This window comes from Pteropus vampyrus, unplaced genomic scaffold, assembly GCF_000151845.1.
Source record: "Pteropus vampyrus isolate Shadow unplaced genomic scaffold, Pvam_2.0 Scaffold147, whole genome shotgun sequence".
NCBI classification, from domain to species: Eukaryota; Metazoa; Chordata; class Mammalia; order Chiroptera; family Pteropodidae; genus Pteropus; species Pteropus vampyrus.
Window position 1 is genome coordinate 755,492 of NW_011888928.1, and position 17,072 is coordinate 772,563.

General features: G+C 42.8%; 1 protein-coding gene across 1 annotated transcript in view; it reads right to left on the reverse strand.

Moving 5' to 3' along the window:
* Positions 1-17,072, reverse strand: part of EYA2 (EYA transcriptional coactivator and phosphatase 2) — a 154,508-nt gene that overhangs the window by 70,556 nt on the left and 66,880 nt on the right. Inside the window, exons 7-8 of the mRNA XM_011369390.2 lie at positions 11,778-11,920; positions 5,795-5,878 (exon numbers count right to left, since the gene is read on the reverse strand). Of these exons, the coding sequence (XP_011367692.1) occupies positions 5,795-5,878; positions 11,778-11,920 (227 nt within the window). The remainder of the gene's footprint in view (positions 1-5,794; positions 5,879-11,777; positions 11,921-17,072) is intronic.

Here is a 17,072-nt window from a genome sequence, read left to right on the forward strand (position 1 = left end):
AATGGTGCAACTATTCTGGGAAATAGCCTAGCAGTTCCTCAAAATGTTAAACCTAGAGTTACCACAGGACTCAGCAATTCCACTCCCAGGTATACATCTAAGAGCATCAAACACATATGCCCATGCAAAAACTTGTACACCAACGTTCACAGCAGCACTATTTGTAACAGCCAGAGTGGCAGCAACCCGGCTGTCCACCAACTGATGAACGGATAGACAAAACGTAGTACCATGGAAAATTATGTGGCAATAAAAAGGAATGAAGCAATGGTACATTCTACAACATGGATGATCCCCGAAAACAACGCTAAGTAAAAGTGGCCAGCCACAAAAGACCGCATGCTGTATGAATCGATTTATAAGAAATGTCCAGAAGAAGCTAATCTGTATATAGAGAAAGTAGATTAGTGGTTGCCAGGAGCTGTGGGGAGAGGGAAATGTGGAATGTTTGTTAATTGGCGTGGGGTTTCTTTTTGGGGTGATGAAAAGGTTCTAAAATTAGAGAGTGGTGATGGTTGCGCAACTCTGTGACTATACTAAAAACCACTGAATTATACACATTACAACGGCAAATTTATGGTATGTAATTATATCTCAATAAAGTTGTTATTAAAGAAACACACAACTGGTCTCAGAGTTGAGCCTCCAATCGGTACTGAGCTGCCTGGTGAGGCATAAAAGGAGGCGTTGGGGCTGGCCCACTGTGAACCCTGGGAGGGCTGCTGATAAATCCCTCTTAGAATCCCTCCCTGGCCACAGGCAAAGACTCCTGACCACCTTGCATTTGCCTAATTTCAGCTGACACAAATAGAGTTGGACTTCGGGAAGGCGGGGAGGGAGGAGGAGTGGTTAGGAAAGAGGTGGCAATCGCTGGCTGCTCCAGCTCTCCAGGGAACTTCTAATGGATCCACAAGATGCAGGGAGGTACAGCTACCAAAGGGATGCTCTGGCTCTGAGTACTGGGTAGGAAGAGATGGAAAGGAAGTGGAGAGATGACAGCCTCGAGCAGCACATGCTCTAATTGGGAACAGGAAGAGAGCCCAGTTTCTGTTTTAAAACTCGAACACTGTTTAGAATCATCCCTTAAGCATTTTTGTTCTGTTAGTCTTATTTCCCTAAGTAAACCATGAGTCGCCCCTTTGGCCGGGATAACAATTGATGTAATTTCTGCTTCCTGTACAGTGCTCAACACAATGGTCTCAAGCAAAGAACTGCTGGTCCTTGGCATGGATGTACAGGGGTTTTTGACCTTCAGAGCCAATTCTGGACCTCCACAGTTCTCACCCTCCTCTGGAAAGAGCACCTCAGTTTCCTTTGGGGGACCATGCCTCCCCTACTAGCTCCATTTGGTTGGGATGGAGCTTACCTGCTCTTCCTCTCTTTCTATGCCAGCATGGTAGGCTCTTGATCTAGGCTGGACAATCAAAGTCACAGAGGTTGGCGTATGGATAAGTATTTGACCCAGTTTGGGCCAGCGGGATTGATGCCTGGGAGTTGTGAAGGAATTTAGGAGGTAGAAGGTCTTTTTTTAGTTGGGATTGCTGAGAGGGAGTCACTATATGAAGAAAGTTGGCTGAGGGGTGCAGAAACACCAAGCCCTGAGAATATTGCTTGAGCTCCTAGATCCAGCCCAACCTGAATCCCACATATCCCTGCATTTTTCATTTCTTGTGATCCAATAAGTTTTCTTTGTAGCTTAAACACTCAGTGCTTCAAACTGAGAGTCCTGATTGATATTAGCTATTAATAATAAGCCCCACATGGCTGCACCTAGTGGAAAAGCACAAAGAGAAAGCCATGGGTTAAAAGTCAAGGCCATGTATTTTACTCGTTATGAAAACCTTGACTACATAACCTCCCTGTGTCTCAGATACTGTCTGCAAAATGGGGTTCACACTCCTGTTCCTCTAGAACTTCTCTGACTTCCAAGTTTATAGGTGTAGCCCAGACAAGTTGTCCTTTATGCCTTTGAAACAGAACTAATCGTTTTTCCTCAATATTTTTCTTTCATTGTTCTTCTTCTTAATACATGGTTCTTTGTGCTAGAAACTGCTGGCTGTCCTCCAATATGCATTCTTCCTTTCACCCTCTCAGAATAACAGAGTCTCTAAATTTTAATGGGGTGACTCCCTTGCAGCTAGATATGGCCTTGTAGACTCCCTTGCAGCTAGATGTGGCCATGTGATCAAGTTCCAGCCAATGAGATTGAGCAGAAGTGATATGTGCAACTTCTGGGTCTGGCCTTTAAAGAGAGGAACAAAAAATAAAAAAATAAGAGAGAGCAGGGTGAACTCTCCTTTTCCTGTTCTCCCTCCTCACTGGCTGGAATACAGACATGGGAGTGAGCCGTTTTATCTTGGCAATGAGGGCAATGCTTCAGAGATGGCAGAGAATAAAACAGAAGGTCCCGGGTGCTGGGTAGCATCCTGACCAGCTTAAACTGCTTACACTTGGACTGTTAGGCGAGGGAAATATTCTATCTTGTTGAAGCAATAGTTATTTTGAATCTAAGGGTTGCTAGATTTAGCAAATAAAAAATACTCATTCTTCACTTAAGAGAGAGCTGGAGGAGGGAGTGGAAAATTCTAGAAGACTAATGAAGATGGTACAGGACACCTGGGGCTCCAAGGGCTTTTCACTTTAGTTCCTCCAGTATATCCTGGGACCACCTGGGGAGGCAAGTGAGCCTGAGGTCTGACTCTCACTCTCTTGTGGATGATTTTACTCTCTCTGGGCCTCGGTTTCTCCTCATGTACTCTGGAAACAAATTGAGCATGATGGTCTCCCAGGCCCTTCCAGCTCTGACCTTCTGTGGTTCTGTAATTCTAAGATGAATGTTGAAACTCAGGTGCCAATGGTGCTGGGCGGGTGCCATAAACGGGTTAAACAGGCCAGGTGGGGGCCTTGGATCACCCAGAGAGTGGCAGTCCCTGCTCAGCTCCTGCTGATTGCTGACACTTGGGAATGCAGGATTGCCAGAGTTTCTAATTTTTCAAGAAGAGTTGGAAATCTAGATTGTTTTGGTCTGTACAATCTCCTGATTTTTAAACGCTGGCGACAAATTCACATTTTTTCAATTACTCTAGGGGCCAAACAAAAAATGTCTGCAGGCTGAATTTGGCTGGTGTCACAAGTTAGAAAATTTTTGTTTTGATACTATGTTTTGTTTTCCCTTCCTCCCTCTCTCCCTTCCTCCATTCCTTCTACAAATATTTATTTGATGCCTATTATGTGGGGGGCACTGTTCTATGCACTTGGGATAAAGCAATAAACAAAAAAAGAACAAGGTGCCTGTCGTCATGCAGCTTTCATTTTAGAGAACTGTCATTATTCATTCATGCAACAGACACTTATTGAGCAATTCTGGCCCATGCACTGTACTTAGTTGGGTTGATAACTGTTCGTGGACCTTGCCCTCGGGGTACATATAGCCTAGAAGGGAAATAGACATTGAATGCATAGCTATAATATAAGTGAAAAATATAGTCATGGGGAGAGATGCAATTTAGATGCAGGGGAGTGGTGAGGAAAGACCTCTTGGAGGAAGCTACATTGAGAACTGAAAGATAAGATTTGACCTAGTAAAAGAACTTTCTAGAACATTCTAGAATACAGCAGAGGCTTCCAAAGTTCCTCTCCCCCAGGTCTCCTCAGCTGTCACTATTCTTGTACATGCAGAGGCTTTCTATTATGAGCACATGTGATTCCCTGACAGAAGCCAGAAGGTCAGGGAGGTAATGCCCCTAGGAGAAGCCCTCAAGCCCTGAGAAGTGAATCTGTAGATAAACACCCCAGCACCTTCACTCGTGGGGTGGGTCAACTCTGAGGTGTGTTCTGCAGTCTCCCAGGGGTCCCCGGGGGACCAAGCCCCAGTTACCCACAGAAGTAACTATTTTGTACCCTGCAGTGCTGCCTTCCCTTCTCTGTCTCACTTCCCCACTCTGTATCCGATGCGTCTTAGAATCTACCCCCAAATAAACTACCTGCACTCACTGCTCGTCTGCAGCTCTGCTTCTGGAAGAAGCCCAGCAGATATGGGAGAGAACGTGGCAGGTTCAAGAACAGAAAGCCACTCTGGATGAGTAGTAGAAAACGGGGCTGGAGAGTGGGCGAGAGCCTGCTCACGAAGAGCCCTGGAGGCTGGGGTGAGGGCTTGTCAGTGGGGAAGCCACTGATGCCTTTTCTGCAGGGGAGAAATCTGACCAGGCTTGCATCTTGACCCCTCCGTAGGAGGCAGTAAAGGGCAAGGGCGGAAGCTGGGAGACAAGACAGCTGGAGGTGAAGATAGCTGGGGGCAGGTGGCAGGACTGGAGAGAGGTGGCCGGCAATGAGGAATCATGTGGACCAGGTGGCATGGTGCTCAGAAAGGAGCTCCGGGCTTTGTCCTTGCCTTGAGGAAGCCCACAATTTGGTTTATGGAGTGGTAGTGAGACACAGACACCGAAATCATGCCTGAGATTACGAAGCCCTACACAATTCATGAGAACCAGTTTGCTGCAGGAAGCTGTAGAACTTCCAAGTGGGCTATCTCAAGAGAAAGAAGAGTGAAAGAATGCTTTTTAGGGGAGACGACTTTACCAGGGTGGTTAGAAAAACCATAGAACACTCAGACCCAGAGGGCAATTCCCTGCAGTAGCCCCTGTGAGACGGCCCAACTTACGTTGATGGCGGCCAACTCCACTCTGGTGTTTTCAGCCGCTCTTGACTCTGCCATCCCCTACCTAACCTGTGCACAGTCCAAACACGCATACCGGATTTCCCGCAGGCACTGCTAGGCATATTAACGGCATTCCTACGCAGTAAGAGATTTCTGCACCACCAACACCATTTTTATATTCTTTACAACATAACGGCATACGATAAATCTATCTTGCTAATTATACATCCAGCTTGTTATAAGTCCCATAAAAAACACGAGCAGCTGGAAAAGTCATGAGGTGATGTCAAATCATATTCCTGGTCTCTAAACAGAAACAGAAATATTTTCCAGGCGCTGTGAGTCTCATGGTTCCTACCCAGGCGTGGAAGCGGCTGCCAACGGGTCGCTCACCTTGGATGAGATGACAGCTCGCCAGTGCTCTGAAGCTCCGCCCTTCTGCCCCCACCTGTCTCCCTGAAGAGACAGCAGATGTCTGGAGCATCCACATGTGGTTTGTTGGGAAGCCCTCGGGATGAGTGCAAACAATCGGCAGGGTTTGGGTTTTAGCAGTTGGGTTCACTTTTGCATTATTCAGGTGGTTTCAATATTTCTTCCATTCACCACCGATCAGCCCATTGCGTTTGCCCAGAATTCTAACTGGATGGCTCCCCAACGTAATTTGTCTGATAATACATTTGCAAAGCTGTTGCTAAGGTCCATGCTGGAGCTGACAAAATGCCTCCCCCGTCTCAGAAAAATGAAAGGAAAATTAAGTTCATCTGCTGGAGACACTAAGATAAACAACAGAGAAGAAGAAAAAGACTCTAAGATTTTAGCTAGGATTACTGGTTTTGGCTGCAGCATACCCTAGTACTCTTAAGAGAAAGCCAACAACTGTGAACTTATAGTCTATTAAATGGATGTCGAACGCTTCATGTGTTAGAAGAAAAAGCTTGGGAGACAATAAAAGAGGAAACTAATTAAATTTTCACATGTCAAGAGAAAATTCCATAGGTGTTCTCAAACCCTTGTGGGCCCAAAGGAGCAGCTTTTGTTGGAGAAGCCGCCTCATAAACTGCCCCCACAATTCCCAGGACAAATCAGCTGGACAGATGGTCATGATGGGGAAAAAAAGGGAGACAAATGGATTCTTACCTTCCCGTATCTGGATGCAAAAGTCCCCGTGAGTAAGGAGTGAAAAATAATTATTGTCTCATCCAAGTCCCACACGAACACACGCTGTGATGAAAGAGGGGAGAGAATGGAGACAAACGGATTTGCTTGCATCTGACTTAACGTCTGCAGAAATTATTCCCCAGAGGAAGAAGCAAGCTTGAAAAACATTATCTTTAAGTTATAAAACATGTGACTCACTGATGCGTCCTTGCGTCCCCATCCAACCTCAGCTGTGTAAAGTATATGCTTATGGCTAAGTTTTGGGCTCCTATCAACCCAACAGATTCCAGAACCAAAAGGCCTGTTTTTGCCTTCCACATAAAAGCTCAAAAAAAAGGAGGGCTTCGGTCCAAAATCAGCAATAAAAATTATAAAACTCATTTGACAAAATGAAATGCGACCATTGTACCTTCACAGCTCACCGTGAGTCTTTTGACCGTTGCTGTTTTTAGCAATGCTGGTGGTTACCTCCATAATGCTACATAACATACTTAGACCTTTACTTATCGATGAGCCAACATTAAACAATACTTTTTGACTTGGCAATCTGAAAGATTTGGGTTTAGCTCATGATAATCTCCACCATTTCTCCAGAACTTTATATTTTTCAATTCCATCTATTTTTTTCAATTCCCTTCTATTTCCAATTCCATCAGCTGTGGACATTCTCCCTTGGCTAAAACCGTAAATCCGATATGGAAGATTCGATATCTTCCCCTATCTCCTCCCCTCTCTAATATTTATCAGCCTTAGCTTTACCTTTGCATTGTCAGTGTGGATAAACTGGTTTGTGTATTTGGTTTTAGAACTATACTTAAGCCTTCTGTGCTCTGTCTACATGTCGATTTGAAAAGCTGGTAACCACTAAAGAGCACTTACATCTTGTGATAAGTGTTCACTGCAGAGCCAAGTAATATGCTATAATTCCACTTCCTTCCCTATGTGCCCAATGTCCTAATCCCAGGGCCATTTTAAAGAGACTGTTCTCACCATCAAGGTCATGTGCATTCTCCTTCCCTGCATTCCGATTAAAATCATGCCACATCTCAGTCTGTTCAGATAGGAATCGTGCCTGTTTGGTTTAACTTTTGTTTTTTGCTGGAATTTATTAGTTGCTTAAATAATCTTTTTTTTTGTTTCCGATAACGTGCCTTCATTAGAATCTCAAATTCAGCCACGCTTTCTGTATCAAAGATGTCCATCCTTGGCGACGGAATGCTCCAATGTTGACTGGATCAGCTTTAGGCCTGCTGCATAGCGACCATTCTGAGATTTCTCTTTACCGTTATTTCTAGGTCAGCTCCACTGCTTCCTGGATCCCAAATCTCTTCTTGATTTTCTTCCTTGTTTTGCTTGAATATATCCTTAAGCTGCTTCTTCTCAAAGGGTGCATGGAAAAGAATCTTACTGAATTTTTACATATCTAGTGATATCTTTATTTTGCTTCACAGTTCCTGTGGGTGCAGAATTCCATCTGGAATATGAACATCCTTTAGATCTTTGAAAGAATTCCTTCATTATCTTGTGGCATCCGGCATGATCGAGAAGTCTGACGTTTAGCGTGTCGTCAGTCCTTTGTAGGTTTTATTTTTTTTCTCTCTAGGATTTTTTTTTAGGATCTTTCTTTATACCTGGTACCCTCAAATTCCATGAGGATATACCCATGTGTGGTCTTTCTTCATTCATACTGTTGCTGTACTTAAGCATTTTCAGTCTTAGCTCTTCAAATAATTTCCTCCTATCTTTTCCACTGTTCTTTCTGGAATTTCTAATAGTCAAATTAGGCCTTCTGGATTGATATTACTTATCTTTAAAAATATATTTTCTATAATATTGTCTTTTTCATCTATGTTCTGAGAGATTTCTTAAACTTTCTCTTCCATTTTTGATTCTTGCTGTTGTTTTAAAATTTATATTAACTCTGTCTCTGAGTGTTCCTTTTCCAATAGCTGACACTTCTTATTTAATAAATGTAGTATCTCCTTAAATCTTTATAGAACAATCGGAATTTTAAAAAGTTATTTTCTGTTTCTTAAATTACGTTTCTTGACGTTTATCCTACATATTTATCCTATCTTTTAATACTGCTGGTCGTCCTCATTTTTCTGGTGATCATTATTTTTAACAACAAAGGCCCTGACTGATCATTTGTGCAGCTGGTCTTGGGTGGGGAAGGGGGGAGGGCGAGGCAAATGTACCTACTCAGTGTGACCCTCCACTGGTGCCTCTGACACCTCCCTGGAGCTCAGGGGCTGTATTTACCCATCAGCATTTGCCATGCCTTTAAAATTAAAGGGAAGGGTGGTATCAAAACGAAAAAGGTCGATTAGAGCAAGAGTTTTCAAACAATTAGCAGACCTGAGTATAATTTTGTGAGTTTTTGGTCTGGTAGTTATATTGATGGCTATGCATGTGCTGGGTCATGATATTCAGTATAAACTCTACGGATCATGTTTAAAAACCACTGTATTTGAGAAAGGTGTCTGGGGTTTAAATATGCTAAATCCTAATTTATCTAAATTAACTAGATCCATTAAACTTAGATATTTTAGTAAGAGAATTTTTAAAAATCCACAAATATTTTCAAATTTAATGCAGATTCAATTAATTTACCTACAACATCCCCTCTGAAGAAGATCAGTCCCCTTTCTCCACTAGCCCACCAGTCTATTCCCCTGCCCTAGAGCCTTAGTGGAAGTTCCTGGTGGCCATTCTGCAGGTGACCTACTCCCTAGCCCACTGGGTTTGGGCCAGGGTGGGCCCCTAACTCTATCTGGGTCAGAGGCCTTTTCCTGGGAACTTAAAATTGGGGCCTAGAAAGAAATACATTGCCTTTGGGTTTTGTTGGTAGCCACATGTTCTGAAGGGCAGACAAGGCCAGTCTTCAGAGAGAAAGAGAGAGGAACAAAGGGGTGAGAAATGGAAAGACGACACTTTTAGGAGACTTGGTTTCAGTCAGAAGCAGAACGAGGGGCCTGGAGGAGAGCCATCGGAAAGCCAGCGTTGCTTGCAGATTCTAGCATCTTCGTTGTGGCATGTGGGGGGAGAGGTGTAAATGCATTTCCTTGCCCTGTTACCCCTGGAGTGTCTTGCTGACACTCCACTCTACCCCTGCCCTTGGGTTCTACGAGAATCTCTGCATCCTTAAAATGAGTTCAGCTTTCTCGTTTAGGTTAGCTCAAGTTGGTTTCTGGCACCTGCAGCTGAGGGAGTTTAACTAATATACACTCAGAATTTTCCTCCTTTCCACTTCTTTATATAATTTCTCTCTCGTGGGCTCCATTAGCAAAACTGCCGAAGACTTAAGAGGTGCGATCTGTGCGAACCCTCCATGCTGACATTAAGCACAGAAGTGAAACAAGGCTCACACCTTTTCAACTGTGCTTGCCCAGCGGTACTTACTCTGGAAATCAAGAAGTAGATGTTTCCAGAATAGTATCACCCCATAATCTCTGACTTCCATGCCACCCCCACCTCCTTCTCAGTTTAATGGAAAAATGGCTCTCTGCCCCCACTGTCCCCTAACAAGAGCAGAAACCATGTTCGGTAACCAAATAATTTTTTTTTTTAAATACTGAAGTATGTGTTGCTCTCCATGATTTCTATAGCTCTGAACTTCAAACTGGAAAATCCTCAGAAATATGGGAGGGCAGAAAGGACAACTGAGGTTAATAAATATTCTTTTTGCCTTTTCCTGATGGGATTGTGTGAAGTCTCCTCAATTTTGGAAGGTGGGGCCTTTAAGAATCAGAGGAAAAGCAAGAACAGAATCCCCTGGACCGAGAATAGTTCCATAAGCAGTAGGAACACTTGTTCTGTTGCAGGTCCCTATGGTGGTCAAGCTCTCAGAGGAGATGCCTGCTGGAGGGTGACCAGACATGGGAGACAAGCATGATGTTCAAATTATTTAACACCTGGGATGACTGGAACAGACACCAGCCATAAGTAGGATGACTGGAACAGACATCAGCCATAAACAACTGTGAAAGTCCTACTAGTCAACACTGGTTAAGTAATTCAGCCCTACCAGTGAATACTGGCTAAGAAGCAAACATCCTGGTGGTGGGCATTTGTTGTTTGTGTCTCCAGCATCCACTCCCTTCTGATAAGAGCACCTGGTTTTCTTTTCCCATTGTGTACTGTCTTTATGGGACTGGCAATTGTGAGCAAGCATAAGACCCAAGCCAGGTCAATGGGATGCTGTCTCCTTGAAATCGAACATCTACTGAAGTGGCACTAGAATTTCAAATGGCTCACTCTCTGGCAGAGGCTGGCACCCAGAAGGTTCCCTGGATTCCTTGGCAAGGCCTTTGTTACTGTTACTGGTTTTACGACTTCCTCTCAGTAAATTCCGTTTGGCTTAAGTAACCAGAACTGGTTTCTGTTGCTTGCAATCAAAGGATTGTAGTTAATACTCCAAGATTCTTGTCCTCAACAAGGATTTCTATGCGCGATGTATGGCACGGAAACCCCAGAGAATGGCCGGACTTTCACTGACCACTGTGGGCAGACAGTGAGGAAGGTGGCAGTGACAAAGCAAGCCACACTAGACATTAGCGCTTCTTGTTTTTTTCTGAGACCACTCAAGCCCTGAGATTCTCATACAATTCTGGGAGGGGAGGTGCTTCAGTAATGAGATAGAATTTCCTACCACCCAGATGGGATGGAGACCCAGAGTCAAAATTACCTTGATTTTAAGGAAATGATGAAAATGATATTTCTTAGCATCTCTGAGTTTGCGGGCTAAAATTTGTAGCTGCTACATATATTGGACAGGATTATGAATAGGGATGTGATGATGCAGCATTTAGATTTCTTGGCACTGACACTAGCTTTGAAATACTATACACATATCCACAGCACACTCAAGCCAGCAAGTGACTGCCTTTTGCAAAGAAGTACGAACTAGTGCACATGTCCATTTTTCTCCCTTGATAGATAACAGTTGCTCCTATCTGTTTTTTGGGCATTCATCTGGCCTCTGTCCTCACTAAAACCCTCCCCCTTCTCTCATGCATGCTGTTCTTTTTTGTTTGCTTGTCTGGGAAAATGTCAGTGCCTGACCAATAATCCTATACTTCCCTTATTACAATAAAGATTGGGGCATCCCTTAGACCCAGCCTTTCTCAGCCTGGACCATACTCTGAAATCACCTGGGGAATTTAAAAATATTGATGCTTGGGTCCCACCCTCAGGGAATCTGATTTAAATGATGTGGGGAGCAGCTTGAGAATGAAGATTTCTCAAAGCTCCCCGGGAGATTCTAAGGTACAACCCCGGTCGAAAACCACTGTGTGAGAAACTCAGAATCACAGGAACCATGCACACTCATCTGAGCCAGCCTCCTGTCTCCTGGTAGATAAACATCTCTGCCACGTTAGAATCACTAGGGGAACTTGTAGGACTCCCCCTCGCCGTGTTTTAATTTAATTTATTTTAATCTCTCAAGGGTGAGGCCTGGGCATTTTAAAAAGCATCCCAGGTGATTCTAATAAGTAGCCAGGGTTAAGAGACACTCTGACCCAGCTGGGAAGGTCCACTGCCCATTGTCTTCTTTACTGGGGGATCTCAAAGTGTGGTCCCCAAACCAGCAGCATCTGGGAACTTGTGAGAGATGCAAATTCTCAGATCTGCTGAACTGGAAACTCTGGAGGTGGGGCCCCGGCTGTCTGGGTTTTCATAACCCTCAGATGATTCTGCTGCTGCTACTATGTTTGAGAACCACTGTTCTTTGTCATTTCCACAGTCACTTTTCCTAGCCTGCCTGTCAACAGTGCATCCATACGGCCAACCTGATTCCTCCCTATGGTCCCTCAAGTGTTCTCTTCCGTTACTGTGCTTTGTGAGGACAGAGGGCCATTCTCCCCCATGTACTTGGACAGACTCTGTCCCCGCCCCCCTCCCGTTCTGGCCACAGATGGAGAGGACATTCACCAAGACAAACAGAGGCGGCTGGCGTTACCTCGATCTCGTTGTCCCCTGCTGGGGAGGGGTCACTGCTCCGCTTAGACCGTCCTCGGAGCTTCCCGTCAGAGGCCCTGTGTGGCCTGTCCGTATCTCCCTCTTTTGCCGGAGTGGAAGGTCCATTGTGTGTGTTATAGTCCCCTGGTGGAGGAAAGGGCATGGTGGGCATGTCAGAAGCTTTGTTGAGCATCTCCTCCCAGGAAACGTCACACCAGAACCACCTAATGCCAAAGTGGAAGGTCCCAAAGGCAGCCTCGAAGGCAAAGATCATGCAGAATCAAAATCGCTCTTGATGGTCCCTTAAGTCGTTCATTCACAATCATTCATTCATCCAATAAAGATTTATTTAGTAGGAATAGTTCCAAGTACTGGTTCTCATAGCACCTAAATTCTAGAGGGAGGAGAGACATTAGACAAATAAGGAAATAAATAATACACCAGGTGGGGACATGTGTTATAGAGAATCAGTAAATCAAGTCGGGGAACAGGGAGTGCTGGGAGGTCACTGACTTATATGGGGCTAGTCGGGGAAGGCCTCACGGATAAGGGGACATTTGAGCAGTGATCTGAGAAAAGTGAGGGTGGGGCCGCTGGGGGAGCTCTACAGTGAGCAGAGTTTTGTGTTTGCAACCCTCTACATATCCTAAGCCTGAGCATCCCTAGACCAACAGAGGAAGAAAATAAATATTTACACGTAGCTGGGCTTCAAACTCTTCTGCCATTAAGAGACTTGCTCCATTCTCTATTAAAAGGAAGTCTTTTAAGCTTTACTTGTTAAGAGATATATCCATTTGAGAATTAAATGAAGTTATATACTCAAAAGCATCCAGCACAGGGTTGGCAATAAAGAGGTGTGAGTAAATGACTTGAATTGAGTTCTGGCTCAACTAGACCCACATACACATGAAGATCAGTGAAAAGGTGCAGGGCAGAGGGCGGGCACCTGCCGCCTCTGGTCGAGGTGGTGTTTCTGGACACGGGGTGCCGAGAGGATGCCAAGCTCTTGCCCTTGGACAATGGTCCAAAGGCCCTGAACAAGTGAGCAGCATCCTCCTGGGACTCAGGTCCTAAAGCCAGCATCCAAGTTGTGTTGTTTTTCAAGCACAGAAGTTTTAAAGATAGGCTTTTTATTAGACTTTATTATCTTTAACTCATAAGGGAACTGAGGCTTAGTGGGCTGACGGAAGTGACAGAACTATAAACCAGCGTGGAAACAGGACATCCTCTCCCACCTTCTCAGTTTACAGCTGCTTGTTTAGCTCCCAAATGTATTCTGTAGACTCCATCTCTCCTTCCATAATCACCAGTTCTTGGATCATCAGGGGGAAATGCTTTTGTTTAAAAATACTTGGCAGTGGACTGAGTATTTTTCCCTACCCGGGAAGGACTATTTCCCTCTGAAACCCAGAGGACTGAACTTTGTTTATTTAATATTTATAAAACTTCTTAGCAGACTAAGGACATACTAAGAAAAGATGTGATTTTGACTTGTCGGGACTGCTGGGTCATCTCCAACTCCCCATCATTCTCAGGGTACAGCATTAGAGATTCCCAAACACTGATCTAGCAAAGACTTCCTTCTGGAGGATGAGGAATAGGCAGTAAATAAAATTGCAGATGCTTATGAGTCATGTAAATAAGGTTTATCCTGATTCACTTGGTTGTTCTAAGGTTATGGAACCTTGGAAAACATTTATAGACCCCATTAAAATCCAGGCAAATAATATTAAAAAGAGAGAGAAACACCAGGTATTTAGAAATATCTAAATAAGGTATATGGGAAGCCAATTTATTAGGGGTGCCAAAAAAGCAACACTTTTCCCAACCTTATATAATCTTGAGAATGAAGGGTCAAAGTTCAAGGTCACAGTTAGTGGTACACAAGCTAGAGCAATTTATGTAAATCTTTCTTGGAGTTATTTTACTCTTTTTCTTTCTCCTCTTTTATGTTTTTACTTATTTTAACAGCTTTATTGAGGTGTAACTGACATATAATAAGCCATATATATACAGAGTGCACAATTTAAGTTTTGACATATGTATAACTCTATGAAACAATCACCATATCAAGATAATGAACAAACCCAGCACCTTCAAGAGTTCCCTTACGATCCTATTGTAATTTCTTCCTCCTGCTCCCCTCCCAGGCAACCACGGATCTGCTTTCTTTCACTATAAGTTATTTTGCATTTTAGAGTTTTGAACAAATGGAGTTATGCAGTATATATATATATGGCTTCTTTCAGCCAGCATAATTGTTTCGAGGTTTAATCCATGTTGTTATGTGTATAGATAGTTCACTCATCTGTGTTGCTGAGTACAGTTCTATTGTATGGATATACCACAATTTGTTAATCTGTTCATCTGAGGATGGACATTTTGGGTTGATTCTAGTTTCTGACTGGAATAAAGCTGTTACGAATATTCACATATCAGTCTTTACGTGGACGTAAGCTTTCTTTTTTACAAGTATGATTATTAGGTCGTATGGTAGAGTCTGTGTTTTACTTTTTAAGAAAATGGTTAAATTGTTTTCCAAAGTGGTTGTACCATTTCACATTACCACCAGCCGGGCAAGAGAATTCTAGTTGCTCCACATCCTTGCCAATATCTGGCATGCTCATTCTTTGTGATTATAGCCATTCTAGGAGGTATGTAGTGGTATCTCATTGTGGATTTAATTTGCATTTCTCTAATAACTAATGATCAGCATCTTAATCATGTGCTTTTTTGCCATCAGTGTACCTTCTTTGATAAAGTGTCTGTTTAAATATTTTGCTCATTTCTTTATTGGGCTGTTTTCTTATTCTTGGATTTTGAGAGTCCCTTATGCATTGTGGGTACATGTATGTAATGGTTAATTTTCTATGTCAAGTTGACTGGGCTAAGGGATGCCCCGATAGCCAGTAATACATCATTTCTGGGTGTGCCTGTGAGAGTGTTTCTAGAAGAGATTAGCATTTGAATCAGTGGACTGAGTAGAGAAGGTGGTCCTCCCCAGTGTGGTGGACATCATCCATGCCATTAAGGGTCCAAATAGAACAGAAAGGCAGAGGAAGGGCGAATTCGCTCTCTTCTCGAGTTGGTACATCCATCTTCTCCTGCCCTTAGACATTGGAGCTCTTGGTTCTCGGGCCTTTTGACTTGGACCGAATAACACTATTGGCTTTTTTTGTTCTCCAGTTTGCAGAAGGCCGATCATGGGCTTCTTAGCCTCCATAATCACATGATCCAATTATTATTATAATTGGATCTCTCCTCCCCTACACTGGCTCTGTTTCTGGATAACTCTGACTAAATAAAGATATATGCTTTGCAATATTTTCTCCCAGACTGTGGCTTGTCTTTTTATTCTCCTCACAATGTCGTTTGAAGAGCAAAAGTTTAAAATTTGTATGAAGTCCAGTTTATATCATTATTTTTCTTTTTGGATCATGCTTTTGGTGTTATATATGAGAACTCTTTGCTTAACTCAAAGTCACAAAGATTTTCTCCTGTTTTTTTTTTTTAAAGACTTATAGTCTCATATTTAGGTCTATGATCTATTTTGTGTTAATTTTTATATGTCATGTGAGGTATGGATTAAAGTGCGATTTTTCTGAACATAGATATCCAGTTGTTCCAGCATCTTTTGTTGAGAAGATCATCCTTTCTCCATTGAACTACCTTTGAACTTTTGTCAAAAATCAGTTGTTCCGGGTGGAAGGGCAGAGGGGAAATAAAGAATGAAGCATCAAAAAAAGCAGTCGTCCGTACACACGTGGATTTATTTCTGAACTCTCTATTCTGGTCCATTGATCTACTTGTCTGTCTTTATGGCAGTAGCATACTGTCTTGATTACTCTGGCTTTGCAATAAGTCTTAAAATCAGGCATTGTTAGCCTCCCAACTTTGTTCCTCTATATCTGAGCTGTTGAGGCCATTCTAGGACCTTTGTATTTCCATAGGAAGTTCAGAATCAGCTTGCCAATTTCTGCAGAAAAGACTGGGACATTGACAGAGATTGCATTAAATCTATAAATCCATTTGTGGAGAACTGACATCTTACCAATATTAAGTCTTCTGATCTATGAGTGAGGTATATATCTCTTTGTTTATTAAAATCTTTAACTTCTCTAAGTAATGTTTTATAGTTTTAAGTGTACACACCTTGCACATCTTTTATCAGATTTATCCCCAAGTATTAAATATTTGTTGACATTACTGTAAATGGCATTTAAAAATATTCAATTTTTTATTGTTTGTTATTAGTATATGGAAATACTATTGATTTTTATATCTTACCTAGTACTCTGCAGTGTTGCTAAATTCAACTTTTTAGTTCTAGTTGCTTTTTTGTAGATTCTATCTGATTTTCTACAACGGTGATTGTGTCATTTTACTTTTTACTTTATGAAATTTTGCTTATTTGCCAATATGGATGCCTTTATTTTTCTTGTCTTACGTCTAGAACCTCCAGAACATGTTGGAGGGAAGTGGTAAAATGGACTTCCTTGTGTTGTTTCTGATTTTTTGTCGCTATCCTATTTTAGTCGCTTTGGGCTACTATAACAAAAATATCATAGATTGGATGGCTTAAACAACAGAGATTTATTTCTCACAATTCTGGAGGCTGGGAAGTCCAAGATCAAGGCATTGGCCAATTTAGTTCCTAGTGAGAGTCCTCTTCCTGGTTTGCAGGTGGACACATTCAGGCTGTACCCACACACGAGTGCACAAATCTCCATATATGGAGATTTATTAAAGGAATTGGCTCACATGGTTATAGAGGCTGAGAAGTCCCACAATCTGCCATCTGCAAGCCATCTGTAGAATGAGGAAAAGGTGTGGTATAATTCAGCCTGAGCTCAAGAGCCTGAGAAACAAGAGCCCTGATGTCTGAGGTCAGGGGAAGATCGATGGATGTCCCAGCTCTTCAAGAGAGTGAAACTGCCCTTCCTCTGCCGTTTTGTTCCAATGTGGACCCTGGATGGATTGGATGATGCCGGCCCACACTGGGGAGGGCTATCTTCTCCACTCGGTCCACCAATTCAAATGCTAATCTCTTCTGGAGACACCCTCACAGACACCCAGAATTAATGTTTTACCAGCGACTGGGGCATCCTTTAGCCCAGTCAAGCTGACACACAAAATTAACTATCACTCATGGGTTATTACAAGTGTATTCTTTAGCTTCCAAATATTTGGTAGTTTTCCAAAAATCTTTCCATTATTTATTTCTAATTTAATTCTGTTTTCAGAGAACATTATTTGTATGACTCGGATCCTTTTAAATGTAATGAAACTTGATTTA